Here is a 16,949-nt window from a genome sequence, read left to right as displayed (position 1 = left end):
TTATTTTCTGCAACAATCCAAAAGCTGGCTTTTTGTTGTGGGAACCAGAGGGATGATCAATTCCAGACTGGCCGACAAAAATACACCATGCATGCAGCACTCAGTGGAAGTGAGATCAAGACTTTAACTGAGCCACTGAGGGACATTTACCTTTTTGTTCTTGAGCCACAAACAATGTTGGCTCTGGCTTCATGCTTAGGGTCATCTTCCTGCTAAAAAATGAATTTTATACTCCTGTCTACCCTAATCTATGCATTTGTATTACTTTTTCTCTACCTTCTGGAGAATGTTTTGTCTTTTTGTCAGATTTTATGCAGACATTGTGGCAGAAAAATTAATGCTAGATGACAATGGCAAGGAAACTGTGTGTTCACTGGTGTAAACTGCGAGCTTCCACAACACAGGAGATACTTCAGTTCAAACAATATTTCCCAACATAAATCCAATGTCAGCTTACAATAAGTGATTTTGAGTTTTGGTGTTTTAAAATCAAACAGAATGAAATTTTAGTGTACCATTAGTAATTCAGTAATATGAGAGAACTGGTCAGAGGTGTGAATATTTTTGCAAGGCACTGCAGAACGATGATAAACAGAAGTACGGTCCATCTGCCAGCTGTGAGGAAGAGGAGGAGAGAGATGGTCTCACCGCTGCACTGCGTCCTGGGAAGTTGAAGAAGGTATCTGGGCCATGTCTCTGAGGCATCTGGTTCAGGACAGATAGCAGCTTGATTGCGTGCCTTGGCTGCAGAGAGACAAAAAAGACGACAAAAAAGCCGTTTAAGAGAGTGAATCATAAAAATTAATTTTAATACATTTTCTCTCAACATCTGGGTATGTGGATGTTCCTCCCTAGCAGCCTGACAGGGTGAAGTGCTTCCTCAAAGACATGAAATGCAACCACGACATGCTTCGAAACGGCCACTCATAGAGAGAGCTAACTGCCCTTTGATAGAGATAGCATCACGCTGACTGACACCCATCAGCATGGCTTACTTGGATCCTGGTCAAGTTTGTAGTCTTCCAATAATGTAGATATTTTGTGGAATGGAAAGCAGGTAGGTGATGCAAAAAAAACAAAAAAAAACAAACCCAACACAGCAGAAGAATGTGGAGCGATTCACAAAAAAGAAGACAGTCATAGTCAGTACACATACACAGAGAGTGCGGTGAAATTCTATTCTATGCGTATCCCAGTTTGTCAGGAGGTTAGGGTCAGCTCATGGATCAGCCATGATCCAGCACCCTGGAGCTGAGAGCGTTAGGGTCAGGCTCAAGGGGCTGACAGCAGCAGCTTGATAGTGCAGGGGCTTGAACCAGGGGCTTGTTCAGTAATCAGACATGAGAATATGAGGTGAAAAATAAATCCATACACAGCTATGACCCAAGTGTAAATCCAAACCTTATCTAATCAACAGTCTGTCCATCACGCCTGACTAGCAGTGCTCATGAAGCCTGGAGCACATTCCTCCCCCCTCAGGCTCTGTACCTCACTGACGTCAGACCTCAAGACGTTTTCTACTCCTGTTCCATTCCTCAGAGATTCATAATTGTCCAAATGACTATAAGTGTGCTGTGAGTGCATGAATAAATGTTGGAGGAATACAAGTCTTTTACTCACCCATACGCCATTATCTCCTCTCAGCATGCTAAACAGCAGCTTCAGCTCTTTCACTGTGATACTGTAGCTGGCCAAAACCCCCAGCATATCCACCAAGAGGTCTGAAAAAAAGGGGGGGGGCATTAACAGAATAAATAAACACTTTCACTGGAATTAAAGTTAGAAACACCACGGAAAGCAATTTTAAATCACTATTTGTATTTTCCTGCCAAAGAAACTCATGAATAATTAATAATCACACATTTCTGCCTGTGCTAATAACCTGTGACACACTATAATACTACAAAAAAGCAAGAGGCCACATCAGGAAGCATCAGCGATTTTGCAAATGTGGTGAAAAAACATAAGTTCAGTTTGTTTTACACGAACATTTACACACAAGACGGATAAATGAGGTCCAGTGTGTTCATGCAGGACATGCAGAATCAGTTCCTGTTAGATATTGTGCAGAAAGGTGCATATGGATAATAATATTTTTATATAATAATAATAATTCTAATAAAAATCATTTTATTTGAGGGAATGCCATTGTCGGCATGTCATTACGTTGACCTGACCTAACAAAATCTACAGTAACAGCGTCATAACAATAACTATTAGTTAACTTTAACCTGAACTAGATAGCTACCTTTGGACATATTTTCTGTAGCAAGAATGTTCAGATTACCACGTCACCTGCTGTGTTTTGACCCAAATCTATAAGAATAAGAGACTCAGAGCGCATGAAAACACTGTGATGAGTAATAACACAATCCCACAAGCTGGACATGTGTCTAATCTGGACAACTCTGTTTAACTCAAAGCTCGTGTTTTTGCTTTTTCAAATAACACAAGGCCGACGTAGCTTCCCATGCAGCCTGTAACGCTGTAGATGTCATGAGAAGAAAAGGCCAAAGGCATCAGCATGCTGCAGGACGTTTCACGCAGCTTCAATTCCACTACTGCACAGCTTTGACTCTTAAATTTCAGGTCTGCTGTCATGTGCATAAAGAGCGCCTTATTGTGCTACACGTTTATTCTAACCGAAAATAGAAAATTAAACAATGTATGCAGTCTGTATACAGTGCCATAGCAGAAGACTGCTCATTCAATACTCTAAATGATTAGGTTTGAGAAGGTACGATTCACGCAACAGCGTTTCATCCATCTAAACACAAGCTACGTTCACAACTGTTCATTTTTCTATTATTACATAATGAGCTTGTGCTATTGATGCTGAAACTTCCAGCTTCATGATTCTCTACGGTGCAGGAAATTCACTAATGAACTGTTTAGACAGGATACAACAAATGATAACTGCGTTTCTAATCCTGCTACAAGCACAACATGATAAAGATTCAGACCAGTGACATTTAAGGAATGACAAAATAAGTCTGTTAAAACATAGTCTCATAGAGACTCCAGAGCAGCTTTTATTGGCCAAGGATCACACAAGAGGGTGTCTGACTTATATGTAAAGCAACCAATTACAGTTGTTTGTTTTATTCAGTGTCATGTTTAGGTGCATGAAAATTAGGGCTGAAACGATTCCTCGAGTAACTCAAGTAATTCGAATACAAAAAATCATTGAGGCAAATTCGTTGCCTCGAAGCTTCGTTTAGTCGTTTACTGTAACTACACACAGAGAGGATTCAGGCCAAAGAAAACGGGAAAAAGTTTTCAAAGTTTGGGATCATCTCAAACTAAAACAGACAGAAAACTTTGTACAGTGTGATTACTGTAAGACTGAACTGGTGTATCACAACACTACAAGTTCCATACTTCAACATCTCAACCGCGGGGAAGTTAGTTTGATATTCGGACAATAGACACTCTCAAGCAGTATTTTAGGGACCTGTCGACCTGTTCAAAAATTAGTGAAGACATATTTTGGGATAACAAGAGGTGTACCTCATGGGGTAGTATTAGAATATTATATATATTAAATATTATATAAATTAGAATAAGTGGGGCACGTAGCCAGGTAAGTAACAAGTACCACATTTCAGTTGTACAATAATTTGTTGGTCCCTAAAATACCGCTTCTGAATGTCTGTCTGTTGTCCAAATATCTTCACTGCATTAATATCTCATTCACACACAGTCCCCGCTTTAAGTCCACAGAGTAGACACAACCTTCACACTTAGCTTAAATCAATATGAACGTTCGCACTTAGCTTAAAAAAATATGATTGAAGTTGAAATTAAGAATTAAGGCCAGTATAAAGTTTTGTAAAAGCCTAAGCGTCATTCACTTTGATAGCCTCACTCTCTCTCTGTCTTTCTTACACACACACACACACACACACACACACACCCCCACCAGTAGAAGCCAGAAAGTCTCCAGGAAGGCAGTAAACGTCAAAATTAAGTTGCAAAACATAAATGCAATGTTTAGATATTATTATTATTATTATTATTATTATTGTTTTAGGTTGTACTATTTTATATGAAAATAAACCTATTTAGTGCATTTAACTGACATTCAAAATGCAAATACAAATATATAAATAAAAAAACTTTTATCTTTTTAATTACTTCAAAAGAAGGTAAATTCTTTTGAAGTAATTAAAAAGATAAAAGTTTTTTTATTTATATATTTGTATTTGCATTTTGAATGTCAGTTAAATGCACTAAATAGGTTTATTTTCATTTTTGTAAACAGGAAACAACTTAGTTGTTCATTTTAAGAGACCTGTCTTATTTTCTCTTGCATATTTAGTATTCCTCATTAAAAAGTACGTCTTATCCGATTACTCGATTAATCGATGGAATAATTGGTAGAATATTCGATTACTAATATAATCGATAGCTGCAGCCCTAATGAAAATGTAAGGTCTAGACAAAAACAGACCAGCATGCAAAGCTAGATCGTTCATTTATTCTTTATTATTAATCTATAAAGTCTATAAAGTGAACTTCACATCTTTACTCCAGCATTTAGCTGATCCTTTTATTAGAGCGCTTATCGTCACAGCTGGAAACACGACAGCTTCCTTCTTCCATGAGGAAAGTTGAGAGACCCTACGGCTTGTTTCCAGGTGGACTGTTAAAAAACGTGACACACCACTCCTGGAAATCCTGTAGAATCCAGCCGATGACGACTCCTGAAGTCTTCCCAATTTTATGTGCTGAATGCATTCAGCTAACAGTTCGTGAGTGAGTGAGTGAGTGAGTGAAAGAGTGAGAGAGAGAGAGAGAGAGAGAGAGAGAGAGTGAGTGAGTGAGTGAGTGAGAGAGAGAGAGAGAGAGAGAGAGAGAGAGAGTGAGTGAGTGAGTGAGTGAGTGAGAGAGTGAGAGAGAGAGAGAGAGAGAGAGAGAGAGAGAGAGAGAGTGAGAGAGTGTGAGTGAGTGAGTGAGTGAGAGAGAGAGAGAGTGAGAGAGTGAGATGTCTGAGGCTCAGACTAGTTAAAACATGCAGTTTTGTATGTGTATATTAGAACAGTAAATAACTAAAACGTACAGGTCACTGCTATAATTATAGAGATACAGGCTCTTAATTAATGACTGTAGCAGAGGCTTTTCTGTAAAGCTGCTTTGAGACGATGCAGCTACAAAAATAAAACTGAATTGAATTTTTTTTCTGCCAGAAACCATAATCTATGTAGGATCAGATTACTGAGACAAAAGAAACTTTGTAATCATGACTCCTGTCCTGCGCTCATCCCAAGACTCTTATTGACAAAATTCTCGTACTGAACATCCTTTTAACACTTTTAATACTGTCTGTCTTTATACGGCTGGAGACGTGTACTGATTTAAAATCCCACTTTACGACGTCACGACTGATTCCACTCAAGTTTGTGGTTTTGTCACTGGCTTAGGAATGTAAATGTGCACCGGGATTTCTGTAAAGCTGCTTATGACAATGTGTACAGTAAAAGTAAAAGGAATGTAACTGTTTCTGTAAAGCTGCTTAGTGACAATGTCAATTATTAAAAGTGCAATAGAAATAAATGGATGATTCTCTAATCATTTTTATTACAGAGAATTCTGACTCTTGACTAAACACTGGAAGAGACTTGGTACAAATCCTACCCAGACTTGATAGCTGAGCAGGCTGAGCACTAGTACCTGCGATCATGTCGTCAACGGCGCTCATCTTCTGCAGCACCTGCTGTATGAGGCCCACCTCGGTGCAGGTCTGCAGGTTGCGCACGCTCTTGCGCAAGATGGCCGTGAACATGCTCCAAATCTCAGCCTGGCACGTCACTTCGCAGTGTTCCAGCAGCTCCACCATGCACGTGATGCTCTCCGCATCCTGGATGATAAAGTTCATCTCCAGATCAAACTCGCCACCAACGAGCTGAGAAAGAAAGAAAGAAAAAAAAGATGATGAGAAAACATATACATGTTTGTGAGGCCAGAGAGTAGATTCTTTGAGAACTACACAGATTTAAAAGATTGATGGACAGAAGAAAGAAGTCTATCAGCCAGACACTCTTGGTGATCTCAGTGGTTTATTTAAGGGCTGCGGGTAAAGAGCTGGGATAATGACATATAAAGTTCCAGTCGGAAGCAGCACCGAAGAGGAAAAGCGTACTGACAAACCAGAGGCATGGCTCTGCAGCAAACAGTAATCAATGCCATCGCTCTAGTAGCTCAACAGCCATGAAATTGGCTGGTTCAAATGCAAAGCCCTGCACCTCGGAGTAAACAAGAAAAAAAAAAACCTCTCAAAGTTCCCCATAACTGATATCGCAGCGAGGGGGAAAAAAAAAAAAAAAATCAGCACAAAGCCGAGCCAAGCTCCACTACCTCAGATTCCTTGCTTTTCAGGTCGTATTCAACGTGTCTCCATTAATCAATGATACATCATTACAACTTCTGCCAATACAGGGAGAGATAATGAAATGTTTTGCATGTTAAAGTGCTGTCCAATTAGCATATCAATAATGCAAGCTGGTATCTGGCAGATGGCCTCGGGTTGATACCGCACTCTGTGATTTTAGGCATGTAGACACTCAAGATGTTCGTCAGAATAACAACATAACAATAGGAAGAGAGGAAGATGTCATGAATGACCTCCGACTAACAGAGAACATTAAATAACCTTTTAGAAGAGTGAGATCTTGCTTTAGTCTAGAACTCATTGTAGATACTGAGAAACATCAGACTAGAACTTTAATATCAGTTCAACTGTGACTATCCACCAATCAGCCATAACATTAAAACCACCTGCCTAATATTGTGTAGGTCTCTTCTCTCTTGTGCTCTGACCCATCAAGTCATGCACTCCACAAGACCTCTGATGATGTGCTTTGGTGTCCTGTGCCAAGTCAACTCTTCTCTCATGTTCCTCAAAATGATTCATTGCTCATGAGCCTGTCACTGATTCACATAGTTGTCCTTCTTTGGACCACTTCTGGTAGGTACTGACCACTGCATACTAGGAATGCCTAATGAAACCAGCTCTTTTAGAGATCCGCCGAGCCAAATTGTCTAGCCATCTTGTTAAAATCACTCAGATCCATACACTTCCCCATTTTTCCTGCTTCCAACACATCAACTTCAAGAACTGACTGTTCACCTGCTGTAGATATTCAAGTCAAGAAGCTTTTATTGCCATTTCAACCAAATATAGCTGACACAGTACATAGTAAAGTGACACTACGTTGCTCCAGGACCCTGGAGAGACAACACAGAGCTACATTAGATGACTCAGAGCTACATTAGACGACGCAGAGCTACATTACACGACGCAGAGCTAAATCTTTAGATTTATTTAGTTTTTAATGTACATGGTAGGACAGATTAGGTGTACAAGGCATATACTGGACATCTCTGCCTGAGTCAAAATATTGCTCAAGTCTGACAGGGAGTGTGTGTGTGTGTGTGTGTGTCCATGTTCTACCACTCAAGCCACAAAGGTTCACTGAAAGGCAGGCCAAGGAGAACCACTCCAGTAGATTACCACTGCACCATTACCCCTCAGTGGCCATTAGTGAGGGGACGAGTAACTGTTAGATGCTTAATCGTCACCAGCAGACACTCTGAAAAGCCATGCTGCATGTTAATGTGCCTCTCCTGAAACACATTAGATGTTGATAAATACAGCACAGACTGCAATCATGAAGATTTCATGCATGAAAGAAATCATGTTCTTAAGAAGATGCAGCAATCCACAAAAAGCTTCAAATACAGCTAATCCTGAATAAAACATAACCCCAGGCTATTGCAACCTGGAATACATGTAAATGCACACTATTCACTCTGAATAGTCAGTAGCACATCACACAACGATGCAGAAGGATCACAGCAAGCTTCTTTACCTCCTACACACACTGCGTGCTTTAGATAGGACACACACACACAAAGATATGGCACAGTGCTGTTCGTTTAAAAAAATAGCCACATTTCTATGCACTTTACACAGGAGCTTTAAAGTGCTGCCAGATTTCATTATGAACTTATATGAAGCAGAAACCAGCAAACGGAATATCTTTTGGTGTGAATCAACATTCCTGGACCTGTGGGGTTCAGTGCACGTCTTGTCAAACACGAGTGATTCAGCTTCAGTTCAAGGGCTGGCTAATGAGCTGATGACCTGATTTAGGTTTGATAAAGGTTTGTTTTCATTCTTGAGCCAAGGTTGCTGTAAATCTGCACCGCGTGTAATTATATCCTCTCAGAATAGCGGCCGTCAAAGCAGCGTCGGTGAAGCGCAAGCCAAGAGGTCTGAGATTTATATACATTTTTAGAACTGTGGAAATCGCAAGCCACCATTATCAAACTTAATATATTTATTATCTGGTTCTTATAGCATGTTTGGTCACTTGAGTTTTAATCAGTCTTTAATAACTCAAAAACAAGGAGCTCTATAAATACCGTCACTGTGAACATAATGCATTCTGTGGAACAGTTCAGCATGCGAAGGCTTTAGCCAAAATATTATTGTACACATTTACATAATGAGTCTACTAAATTTATCTGAGAGACTCCTTAGAGTTTATTTTACAGTTAAGGGGTTCACTAAAAGATACTATAAACAGATAGATTCATTGATGGCATTTGGCAGATGCCCTTATACAGAGCGACTTATATTTTATCTCTTTTTTTCCCTCACAACTGAGCAATTGAGGATTAAGGGCCTTGCTCTGGGGTCTAGTAGTGGTAGTTTGGTGGACCTGGGATTCAAACTCACAATCGTCCAACACCTTAACCACTAAGCTACCACAACCCTAGAGCCGATAGATAGATAGATAGATAGATAGATAGATAGATAGATAGATAGATAGATAGATAGATAGATAGATAGATAGATAGATAGACAGCTTTATTTATCCTATACAATTTTGAGCTCTTATGCTATGTTGACACATTCAGTGACTCATAGCAACAAAGTGACTGGAGATCCTTTATTTTCAATGAAAGCTGCCGACATGACCTCCAGTGACCATTAGCGGCTAGATGTGGTATGACTACCGACGAGAGAAGACCGCAGAGAGCATTCGATCCAAAGAGCGCACACTGCTTCTGTTATCTCATATGCATATACACAGCTTCCTGAATTGTATATACAAACACCAAATCTCCTCCAGAATGTGGATTAATTGTTGTGACGCTAGTTACGCCTCCCAGTGAGAAACGTTATTACTATGGTAACCAGTCAAAGGAACACCTACTGACCGCTTCACTGACCAGAGACTTGCAGGATAAAATCAGTGTGTGTGTGTGTGTGTGTGTGTGTAAACGTAGCTTTAGAAATGCATCATGATGTGAACTCCCACTCGCATGGCATTTCATCAAGAAAAGAGTTTCCTAGCAGGATGCATTTACAGCCACAAGACCTGTTCCAGCAGTCACTCTGTAACTCACTCAGCCAGAGAGCCAGCCTCCACAAATAATTAGCCAGACAGACTAGTTAGTGTTTTTTTTTAAGAAATGAGCTAATTAATCTTCAATTGAGTCCAACAAAATCCAACAAACAAGTGGAGGGGAATCTGATTAGCACGGCATCCATGCTGAGAAACAAAGCCAAGCGATGCGGGGTGGACAAAAGGGTGCATCGCTCCAGAGATAAGATAAATGCACTGTAACACTCTGCTTTAGTCGATATGTTATTTCTTTTCATTGTGACATTGCTTTAAGTGGCTTTGTCACCACTGAAAAACTCGCACCGCGCTCGGTTTTTAAACTCATCACTCCTCTCAGAGCAAGAGAGACCGTCCTGCTCTCTGCTGCACCCGATCGAAACTTCGGGGATTCGAGAAGCGTCACAGAGACATTGATCCATAACAATGTGGAATTCATTAGCTGAAATTAGGCCACGGTTTTCTAGTATTCAAGCACAATGGAAGAATTCATTTTCCAGCCTAGATTCTTTTAAGATTTGCCCAGAACATCTCCTCCAGCGCAGTGCAAATATTTAGACGTCTTTATTTCCACCAGTATATGTATTCGAGAGAAGTCTTTAAAAAGGGGCCATTTCAAAGCCGTTTGTCATTTCCTCCGACACCTCAGCGTACGCCCCAGCGGATGGTAAGGGCTTTGCTCAGCTCCAAGGCAGAAATATAACTTCCATTCAATGTTTAATGTGATGTTGCCAGGCAACCGTCTGTTGTACAAGCTATAAGATGCCATGTACGTTTGGGGATAAAGCGACACAAACACCACACACCGGCGAGGAATCAGGCAAACTGACAGCATTTAAAATGGCCCAGAATACCTGGGAACGCAGCAACAACGCTCACTGGAACAGATCCAGTGTGCGACTATAGCTGGAGACAGCTCGTCACTGGGACACAGATAACGGTTCTGTGTAGCTCCGTATTGCTGGAAAGCCAAGAATGATGCAAAGGAGGGGCAATCTGAGAAGGTGACTAAGAGAGAGAAAAAACTCTGGGCAATCTGAGCAGAATTTAGAACAGCCAGCAGAATAAAGTCACCATACGTCTTGTTTTATTTTCTGTTCAAATCAGATAAAATGTTCACGGTATTGAACCCTACAGACGCATGAGGTGCAACATCAAGCCAGCAGTCTAGAGATTACAGATGCTTCAGTCTGACATCAGAAAGCTGTGTTACGCTTTTCCACACGGTGAACTTCCTTTCTTCTCAAACTCACTCAACACTTCCTCCTCTTCTTCATGGATTTTCGTTATCATACAGTAAGCCTAAAATTGTTCAATCAATCCATCCAGGAATTTTTGTGCAGCCGTTGCAGCCAAAAATGGATGATTTTGCCGGGGTTTTTTTGTCTACTTGACATTGTAAGCACAGGATTCTTCTTTTCTTCAGGGTTTAACTCCTACCATCTTTTAAATTACTAAACACATGTAATTACTCGATCTGTCATCATGGTACACATATTACGGCACACATGAATGGAAGAGGGCTTTATCTAAATGTCATCACACAACCTGTCCTGTCCCAAATCTACAAGAAATCTGTGCTATTTTTTAAAATACTGCAAGCTTCTGTGAACATGGCAGAGGTTCTGTGAAATCCGGGAGGAACTGTCCAATAACCAAAGCACATTTAGCCCATATGGAATAATGGAGTGGATCCTCTTCTAAACCTTAACAAAGATATTAAACTCCATTTCAGTTCAGATATATTTGTTTGAGGTTTTTAGACATTGTCACAAAGCAGCTGGAGGATAGCATGATGAAAAAAAAAAACCATACTGGATAGCTGATTATAAATCATTAGAGTCAAACAAATGTGTGGACAGGATGTTCAGTATGAGACCTGTGAGTAATGAAGGATCACTGATGTGAATATTTCCTGGGTTGAACAGATAAGCAGCAGACGAGTTTTAACATTCTCTCACACACTGGGTGTGTTTGCTGGGGTTTGAATGTGACTGTGATTGTTCTCACAGCATTGCTCTTATTACCTTGGGGTATTATATTGGTGTTATTATATGCAGAAAGACACCTCACCTGTGAACCTGTAGCTGTGATGTGAGTTTTGTTGCACTGGAACCTGTCCCGTGTTTCCTGCAACTCATGCTTTGGGTCACTTGTTCAGGAAGTAAAGCAACCTGCGCCTGTATTTTACATCACTATTTTCCACAACACACGTGTTCCATGAGAGCAACATGGCAGCTTTGAGATGACCAAAGTGTCATGCAGACATGTTATGTTTTGGACTAAACTGTGCACTTTAATAAGCTGCTAGTCAGACAGTTAAAACAGTAAATTTACAGCAATTGATGTAACCAGTCAGCTCTCTCCAAACTACTGATGACTTCTGCTAGAAAACGTCTCAGGGCTTTCTTAATCAAAACAATTTGTGTCACTTTTTGCACGAGAAACGAAGGCAATTAAAGCCAATTAGGGCTCTGAGGGCTGATGAGTCTCTAGGGAGAGCTGGTTTATCCCCAGACATTATTACTATTTTTTAAACTGCACATATTTATATTCAGTATGAAATGAATAAAATCTGAAAAGGAGCAAAGCAAACTCAGAACTTTTTTTCTACCTGAAGTGTAGATTCTAAAGCATGTTATAAATGACAAAGTCGTCACAGTCCTGTTCTGCAGTGAAATTCCTGGCTGACCTGCAGATACACCATTAAGATTCAGTGTGTAAACTAGAGTTCTTCGGCTGACTGCTCTGCTGTGACTGGTGTAAATGATGGGGTTTAATATGCAGTGTAAATGTTGTGCTCGCTTCTCTTTGACCCTCTTACACAAACACAACCTGCCTGTGTTTAACATCATGTCAGGAAATTTCAGAATCAAGCGTAGTGTTGAAAATGTTCCCTGAATTTATACGCATCCTCAGTGAACATCACTTTATGTACGCCAAAAAAAAAACAACACTTCTTCAGTGACACTAGTGGAGCTTCGAGATTTTAGCCAGATGTCTTTTTAGCACAGAAGAAAAAAGATGTTTATGTTTATATGCAGTATACAAGACATCAGCCTTAATATAAACCAGGCCTGACTGCATGCTTATGATCAGTTAGTGCACTGAATTCAGGGAGACGTGTTATAAACTCCCCGGAGATGTTTAAAGCTTTTTTTTTTTTTTAGCTTCCTGTTGTGCAAACTGTTGGTAGATGTGTTGTAAGTTAGAAGATGCTTGTAATAATACTAACAACAACAACAGTGTGTGTGACGTTTATAATATTCACCACATCAACTCTACAGAAACTGTTTTAAAATGGATGAATTCAGATGTCCATACTGTATATAATGCAATAATATTTAAAAGAATTGAATTTGTGATGAGTGTGTGACGTCCTGCTCCGAAATCACTGAAGCCGTGTCCCAAATGTTCACCAAATGTTCCGGTTCACCACTGTTCCTTCCTTGGGCCACTTTTGATAGATACTGACCACTGCAGACCGGGAATACCCCACGAGAGCTGCAGTTTTGGAGATGCTCTGATCCAGTCGTCTAGCCATCACAATTTGGCCCTTCATCAAACTCACTCAAATCCTTATACTTGTCCATTTTTCCTGCTTCTAACACATCAACTTTGAGGACAAAATGTTCACTTGCTGCCTAATATATCCCACCCACCAACAGGTGCCATGATGAGGAGATCATCAGTGTTATTCTCTTCACCTGTCACTGGGCTTAATGTTATGCCTGATTGGTGTACACTTACACTATGCACTCAGTCTTTTACTGTCTAGTGTATGAATTATGGAAGTGTTTCAAATGGAACGCTACGCAGACAATTTTCCTCTCATCCAGCATCAGTTCCTGGTGGCCCCGCCCCTCTTCCACTACGTAAGCAAAGCTGTGAATGCTAAGTGCATCAAGTGTCTGATATTCTACATTTCATTTTTTTTTTTCATTTTTTTAGGGTGAATAAGTGTGTTTTTTTTCTTGTTAAACTTTTCAGTGTGAACTCACACTATTTATACAACACGATGGAACAGAACAGTGCATAAGCATGTGATTTGGGACAAGCTTAAGGTGACCAAAACGTCCTTAAACTGAACTTGTACATTAAATGTTCTACTTTAAACCTTAAAGATTTCTCAAACAGGGACAAGCTGAAGCTGATGTTTGAGTGCTGGAGGTTACAGGCTCATAGATGCAGATCTCCATCACTAAAGCCTAAGAATATAAGCCTGGTGTGTGTGTGTGTGAGATGAAACTCCCTCTGCTGAACCCTCTTTTACGTCCTTACTCATTACATTATTGCAGGGATCCTCAAATCTGGCCCACGAGATCCACTTTCCTGCAGAGTTTAATGCTAATCAGTGTCTTCAGGATCATTAGAAAATCACAGGTAGAGGAGTTTGATCAGGGTTGGACCTAAACTTTGCAGTGCATTGGCCCTCCAGGGCAAGATTTGAGGAACCCTGCATTATTAGATTGTTGAGGATATGTACTGATATCATTTCTACAGCAGGGAATCAGATGTTTTCCATTATTTCCATCTATACGCAGCATCATGTGCTAATGAGCTGCTGCAGTGATCATCACACACGGCTTGCCAAGGCAGTGATCTTACATACACCAAATCCATTTGCTTAATAATTATGGCCTGACCACACACACACACACAGTGTGAGAGATGATCTCACCAGACACACATTCCATAAATTCCCAAAACAGTGATTTGTTTTAAAGACGTCATGAAATTATGTAAAAATAAATAAATAAATAAAGAATTGATTCAGACGAGATGATTGAATATTCCTTGCAAAGTATACTGAAGGTTTAAAAACAGATTTCCTTTCTGTCAATATTAATTAATTCTAGATGAATCGTTCTCACCCCTGCTCCTGGAGCTTGGCAATCTCCAACACTGCAAAAAAAAAGACATCTTAACACATTAAAATACAGTAATCCCCCTCTATATATCATATATATCATTTATCACGGTCCCGGTATATCGCAAATTTTTATTTGGAACATAACTAATTACTTTTGCGGATTTTCCCGGCATATCGTAATATCCGCAAACCTTATTGTGAACTTTCTATACGCCTTTGAAGGCTTCTGGCAAGGAACATACATACACACAGTACTCACTATAAATATGATATTTCTACGAATTTACCCAAAATTCACCTCGCTATATGTTTGCAAATGTTTTCTGTGTGTGTTTAAAGAGTGTGGGAGGGTCATTTACAGCTTAAACAGTTTTTAAAAAAAGCATTTGGGGGTGGCGTCCGTGTAACGCAGATTTTCGTTTATCGCGGGTGAGTGTGGAACATAACCTGTACTTTCAATCTAGTCAAAGATTAGAATAAAACAAATTTATTAAACCTATTTTTATACATTCATTTCTACAAAGAAGCAAAATGATCTGCCAACAGAAGAAAATTTTAAAATATGCCTAGAAATAGGTTTTCATCATCTTACATTTGGTTTATTAGAATCTTGAGGAGGAGGGAGAGTTTGAGAGGGAAATGTGCAGGATGCTGAGAGAGACTGAGTGACGCTGCTGTACAACATCATCCAAGCATGAAGACTGAGCAGTGAGTGAGGTCGAAAAAGCAGAAATACAGCTGCTGGAATCATTATTCAGTTACCAGCAAATCTTCAATGAGACTGATATGATGACTGAACTGACAGCTGCTCTCGCTCTCTCTCTCCCCATCTCTCTCTCTCTCAATCTCCCCGTCTCTCTCTCTCTCTCAATCTCCCCGTCTCTCTCTCAGTCTCTCTCTCTCTCTCTCTCTCCCCATCTCTCTCTCTCTCAATCTCCCCGTCTCTCTCTCTCTCTCGCTCTCTCTCCCCATCTCTCTCTCTCTCAATCTCCCCGTCTCTCTCTGTCTCTCTCTCTCTCTCTCCCCATCTCTCTCTCTCTCAATCTCCCCGTCTCTCTCTCTCTCTCTCTCTCTCTCTCTCAATCTCCCCGTCTCTCTCTCTCTCTCTCCCCATCTCTCTCTCTCTCAATCTCCCCGTCTCTCTCAGTCTCTCTCCCCATCTCGCTCTCTCTCAATCTCCTCGTCTCTCTCTCTCAATCTCCCCGTCTCTCTCTCTCTCTCTCTCTCTCTCTCAATCTCCCCGTCTCTCTCTGTCTCACTCTCTCACTCTCTCCGTTTCCCCCTTGCTCTGTCTGTCTCTCTCACTTTTTCTCACACACTCTCCCTTTCTCTGTCTCTCTCTCACTCTCCCCGCCTCTCACTCTATCTCTCACTCACGCACCCACACTCTCTCCCTTTCTCTGTCTCTCTCTCAATCTCCCCGTCACTCTCTGTCTCACTCTCTCACTCTCTCCGTTTCCCCCTTGCTCTGTCTGTCTCTCTCACTTTTTCTCACACTCTCTCCCTTTCTCTGTCTCTCTCTCACTCTCCCCGCCTCTCACTCTATCTCTCACTCACGCACCCTCACACTCTCTCCCTTTCTCTGTCTCTCTCTCACTCTCCCCGCCTCTCACTCTATCTCTCACTCACGCACCCTCACACTCTCTCCGCCTCTCTCTCTCACTCTCCCTGTCTCCCTCTCTCTCACTCTCCCTGTCTCCATCTCTCTCACTCTCCCTGTCTTCCATTCCTGTCTCTCTCACTCTTCCTGTCTCTCCATCTCTCTCTCTCCTCTCACTTCCTTCTCTCTTTCTTTCTCCATACCTCCCATCCCCCTTTTCGCTCCCCCCCTCCACCTACTCCCCCCCCCCTCTGCAGCCATTTGCTTTGAAGGTCAAGGACTGCAGAGGTTCACGACTAACCATCTGGTTTCCTGCTATTAACTTCCACAAGGCCAGACTGACTGATTTCCATATCCATGAACAGAGTTTTTTCCTCTTGCTGTTGGAAGCAGTCCATTAAATTACAGGACATATGAGATGATACTATTCACATCCATTTAGCCATTTCAATTTTCAAAGTGCATTTAAAATAGAAACTATTACCATAATCTTCATTTTAGAAGACGTCTCAGTTTAACAATGTTCCTATCCTTAACCACACTGAACAATACAACACGAATCCCTCATTTCCCATCAGCTCCATGCTGTTGGACCGGAGGCTTTGATGAGCAGTATAATTAGAGGTAAAACTGAAATTGGGAGATGAGCCAGAGGTATGAGCAAACCTGTTCTAGTGGACCGCTGAGCATCTAATTATGCAACTGCAAGACTAGCAATCCGTTCAAGGCCAGTGCCAAAGGGAGGAAAGCAGCTGGCATGAGCGCCACAACGACTTTCTGGAGCTTTCTATTATAGACAGAAGCCAAAATAACATGTATGGTCTAACACATTAACAGAGAATTTAGATTATAGATGATTTACATAGCCATACACAGACAATTCAGACAATTTCTAGTTTGATAGGCGTATAGACAGTAATGAACTAAACACACCCTAAACAGCCCTGAAATTAAAACAGAAGTCCCTTTTACACAAATCATGAAAAGCTACACAACCCCTTAAGTGCAGCCACTCATCCAGAAAATGGGTTAATAGATCCTTTCACACTTCCCTTTCTGCACA

General features: G+C 40.8%; 1 protein-coding gene across 14 annotated transcripts in view; it reads right to left on the bottom strand.

Annotated features, from left to right (window-relative positions):
• nbeaa (neurobeachin a) overlaps positions 1-16,949 on the bottom strand; it is a 182,982-nt gene that overhangs the window by 100,477 nt on the left and 65,556 nt on the right. For all 14 annotated transcript variants that reach the window (XM_058412232.1, XM_058412237.1, XM_058412239.1 and 11 more), the window contains exons 2-4: positions 5,674-5,905; positions 1,621-1,721; positions 649-744 (exon numbers count right to left, since the gene is read on the bottom strand). In XM_058412232.1, the coding sequence (XP_058268215.1) occupies positions 649-744; positions 1,621-1,721; positions 5,674-5,905 (429 nt within the window). The remainder of the gene's footprint in view (positions 1-648; positions 745-1,620; positions 1,722-5,673; positions 5,906-16,949) is intronic.

The sequence above is a fragment of the Hemibagrus wyckioides genome, linkage group LG16 (genome assembly GCF_019097595.1).
Source record: "Hemibagrus wyckioides isolate EC202008001 linkage group LG16, SWU_Hwy_1.0, whole genome shotgun sequence".
NCBI lineage: Eukaryota > Metazoa > Chordata > Actinopteri > Siluriformes > Bagridae > Hemibagrus > Hemibagrus wyckioides.
This window is presented reverse-complemented; position numbering and strand designations above follow the sequence as displayed.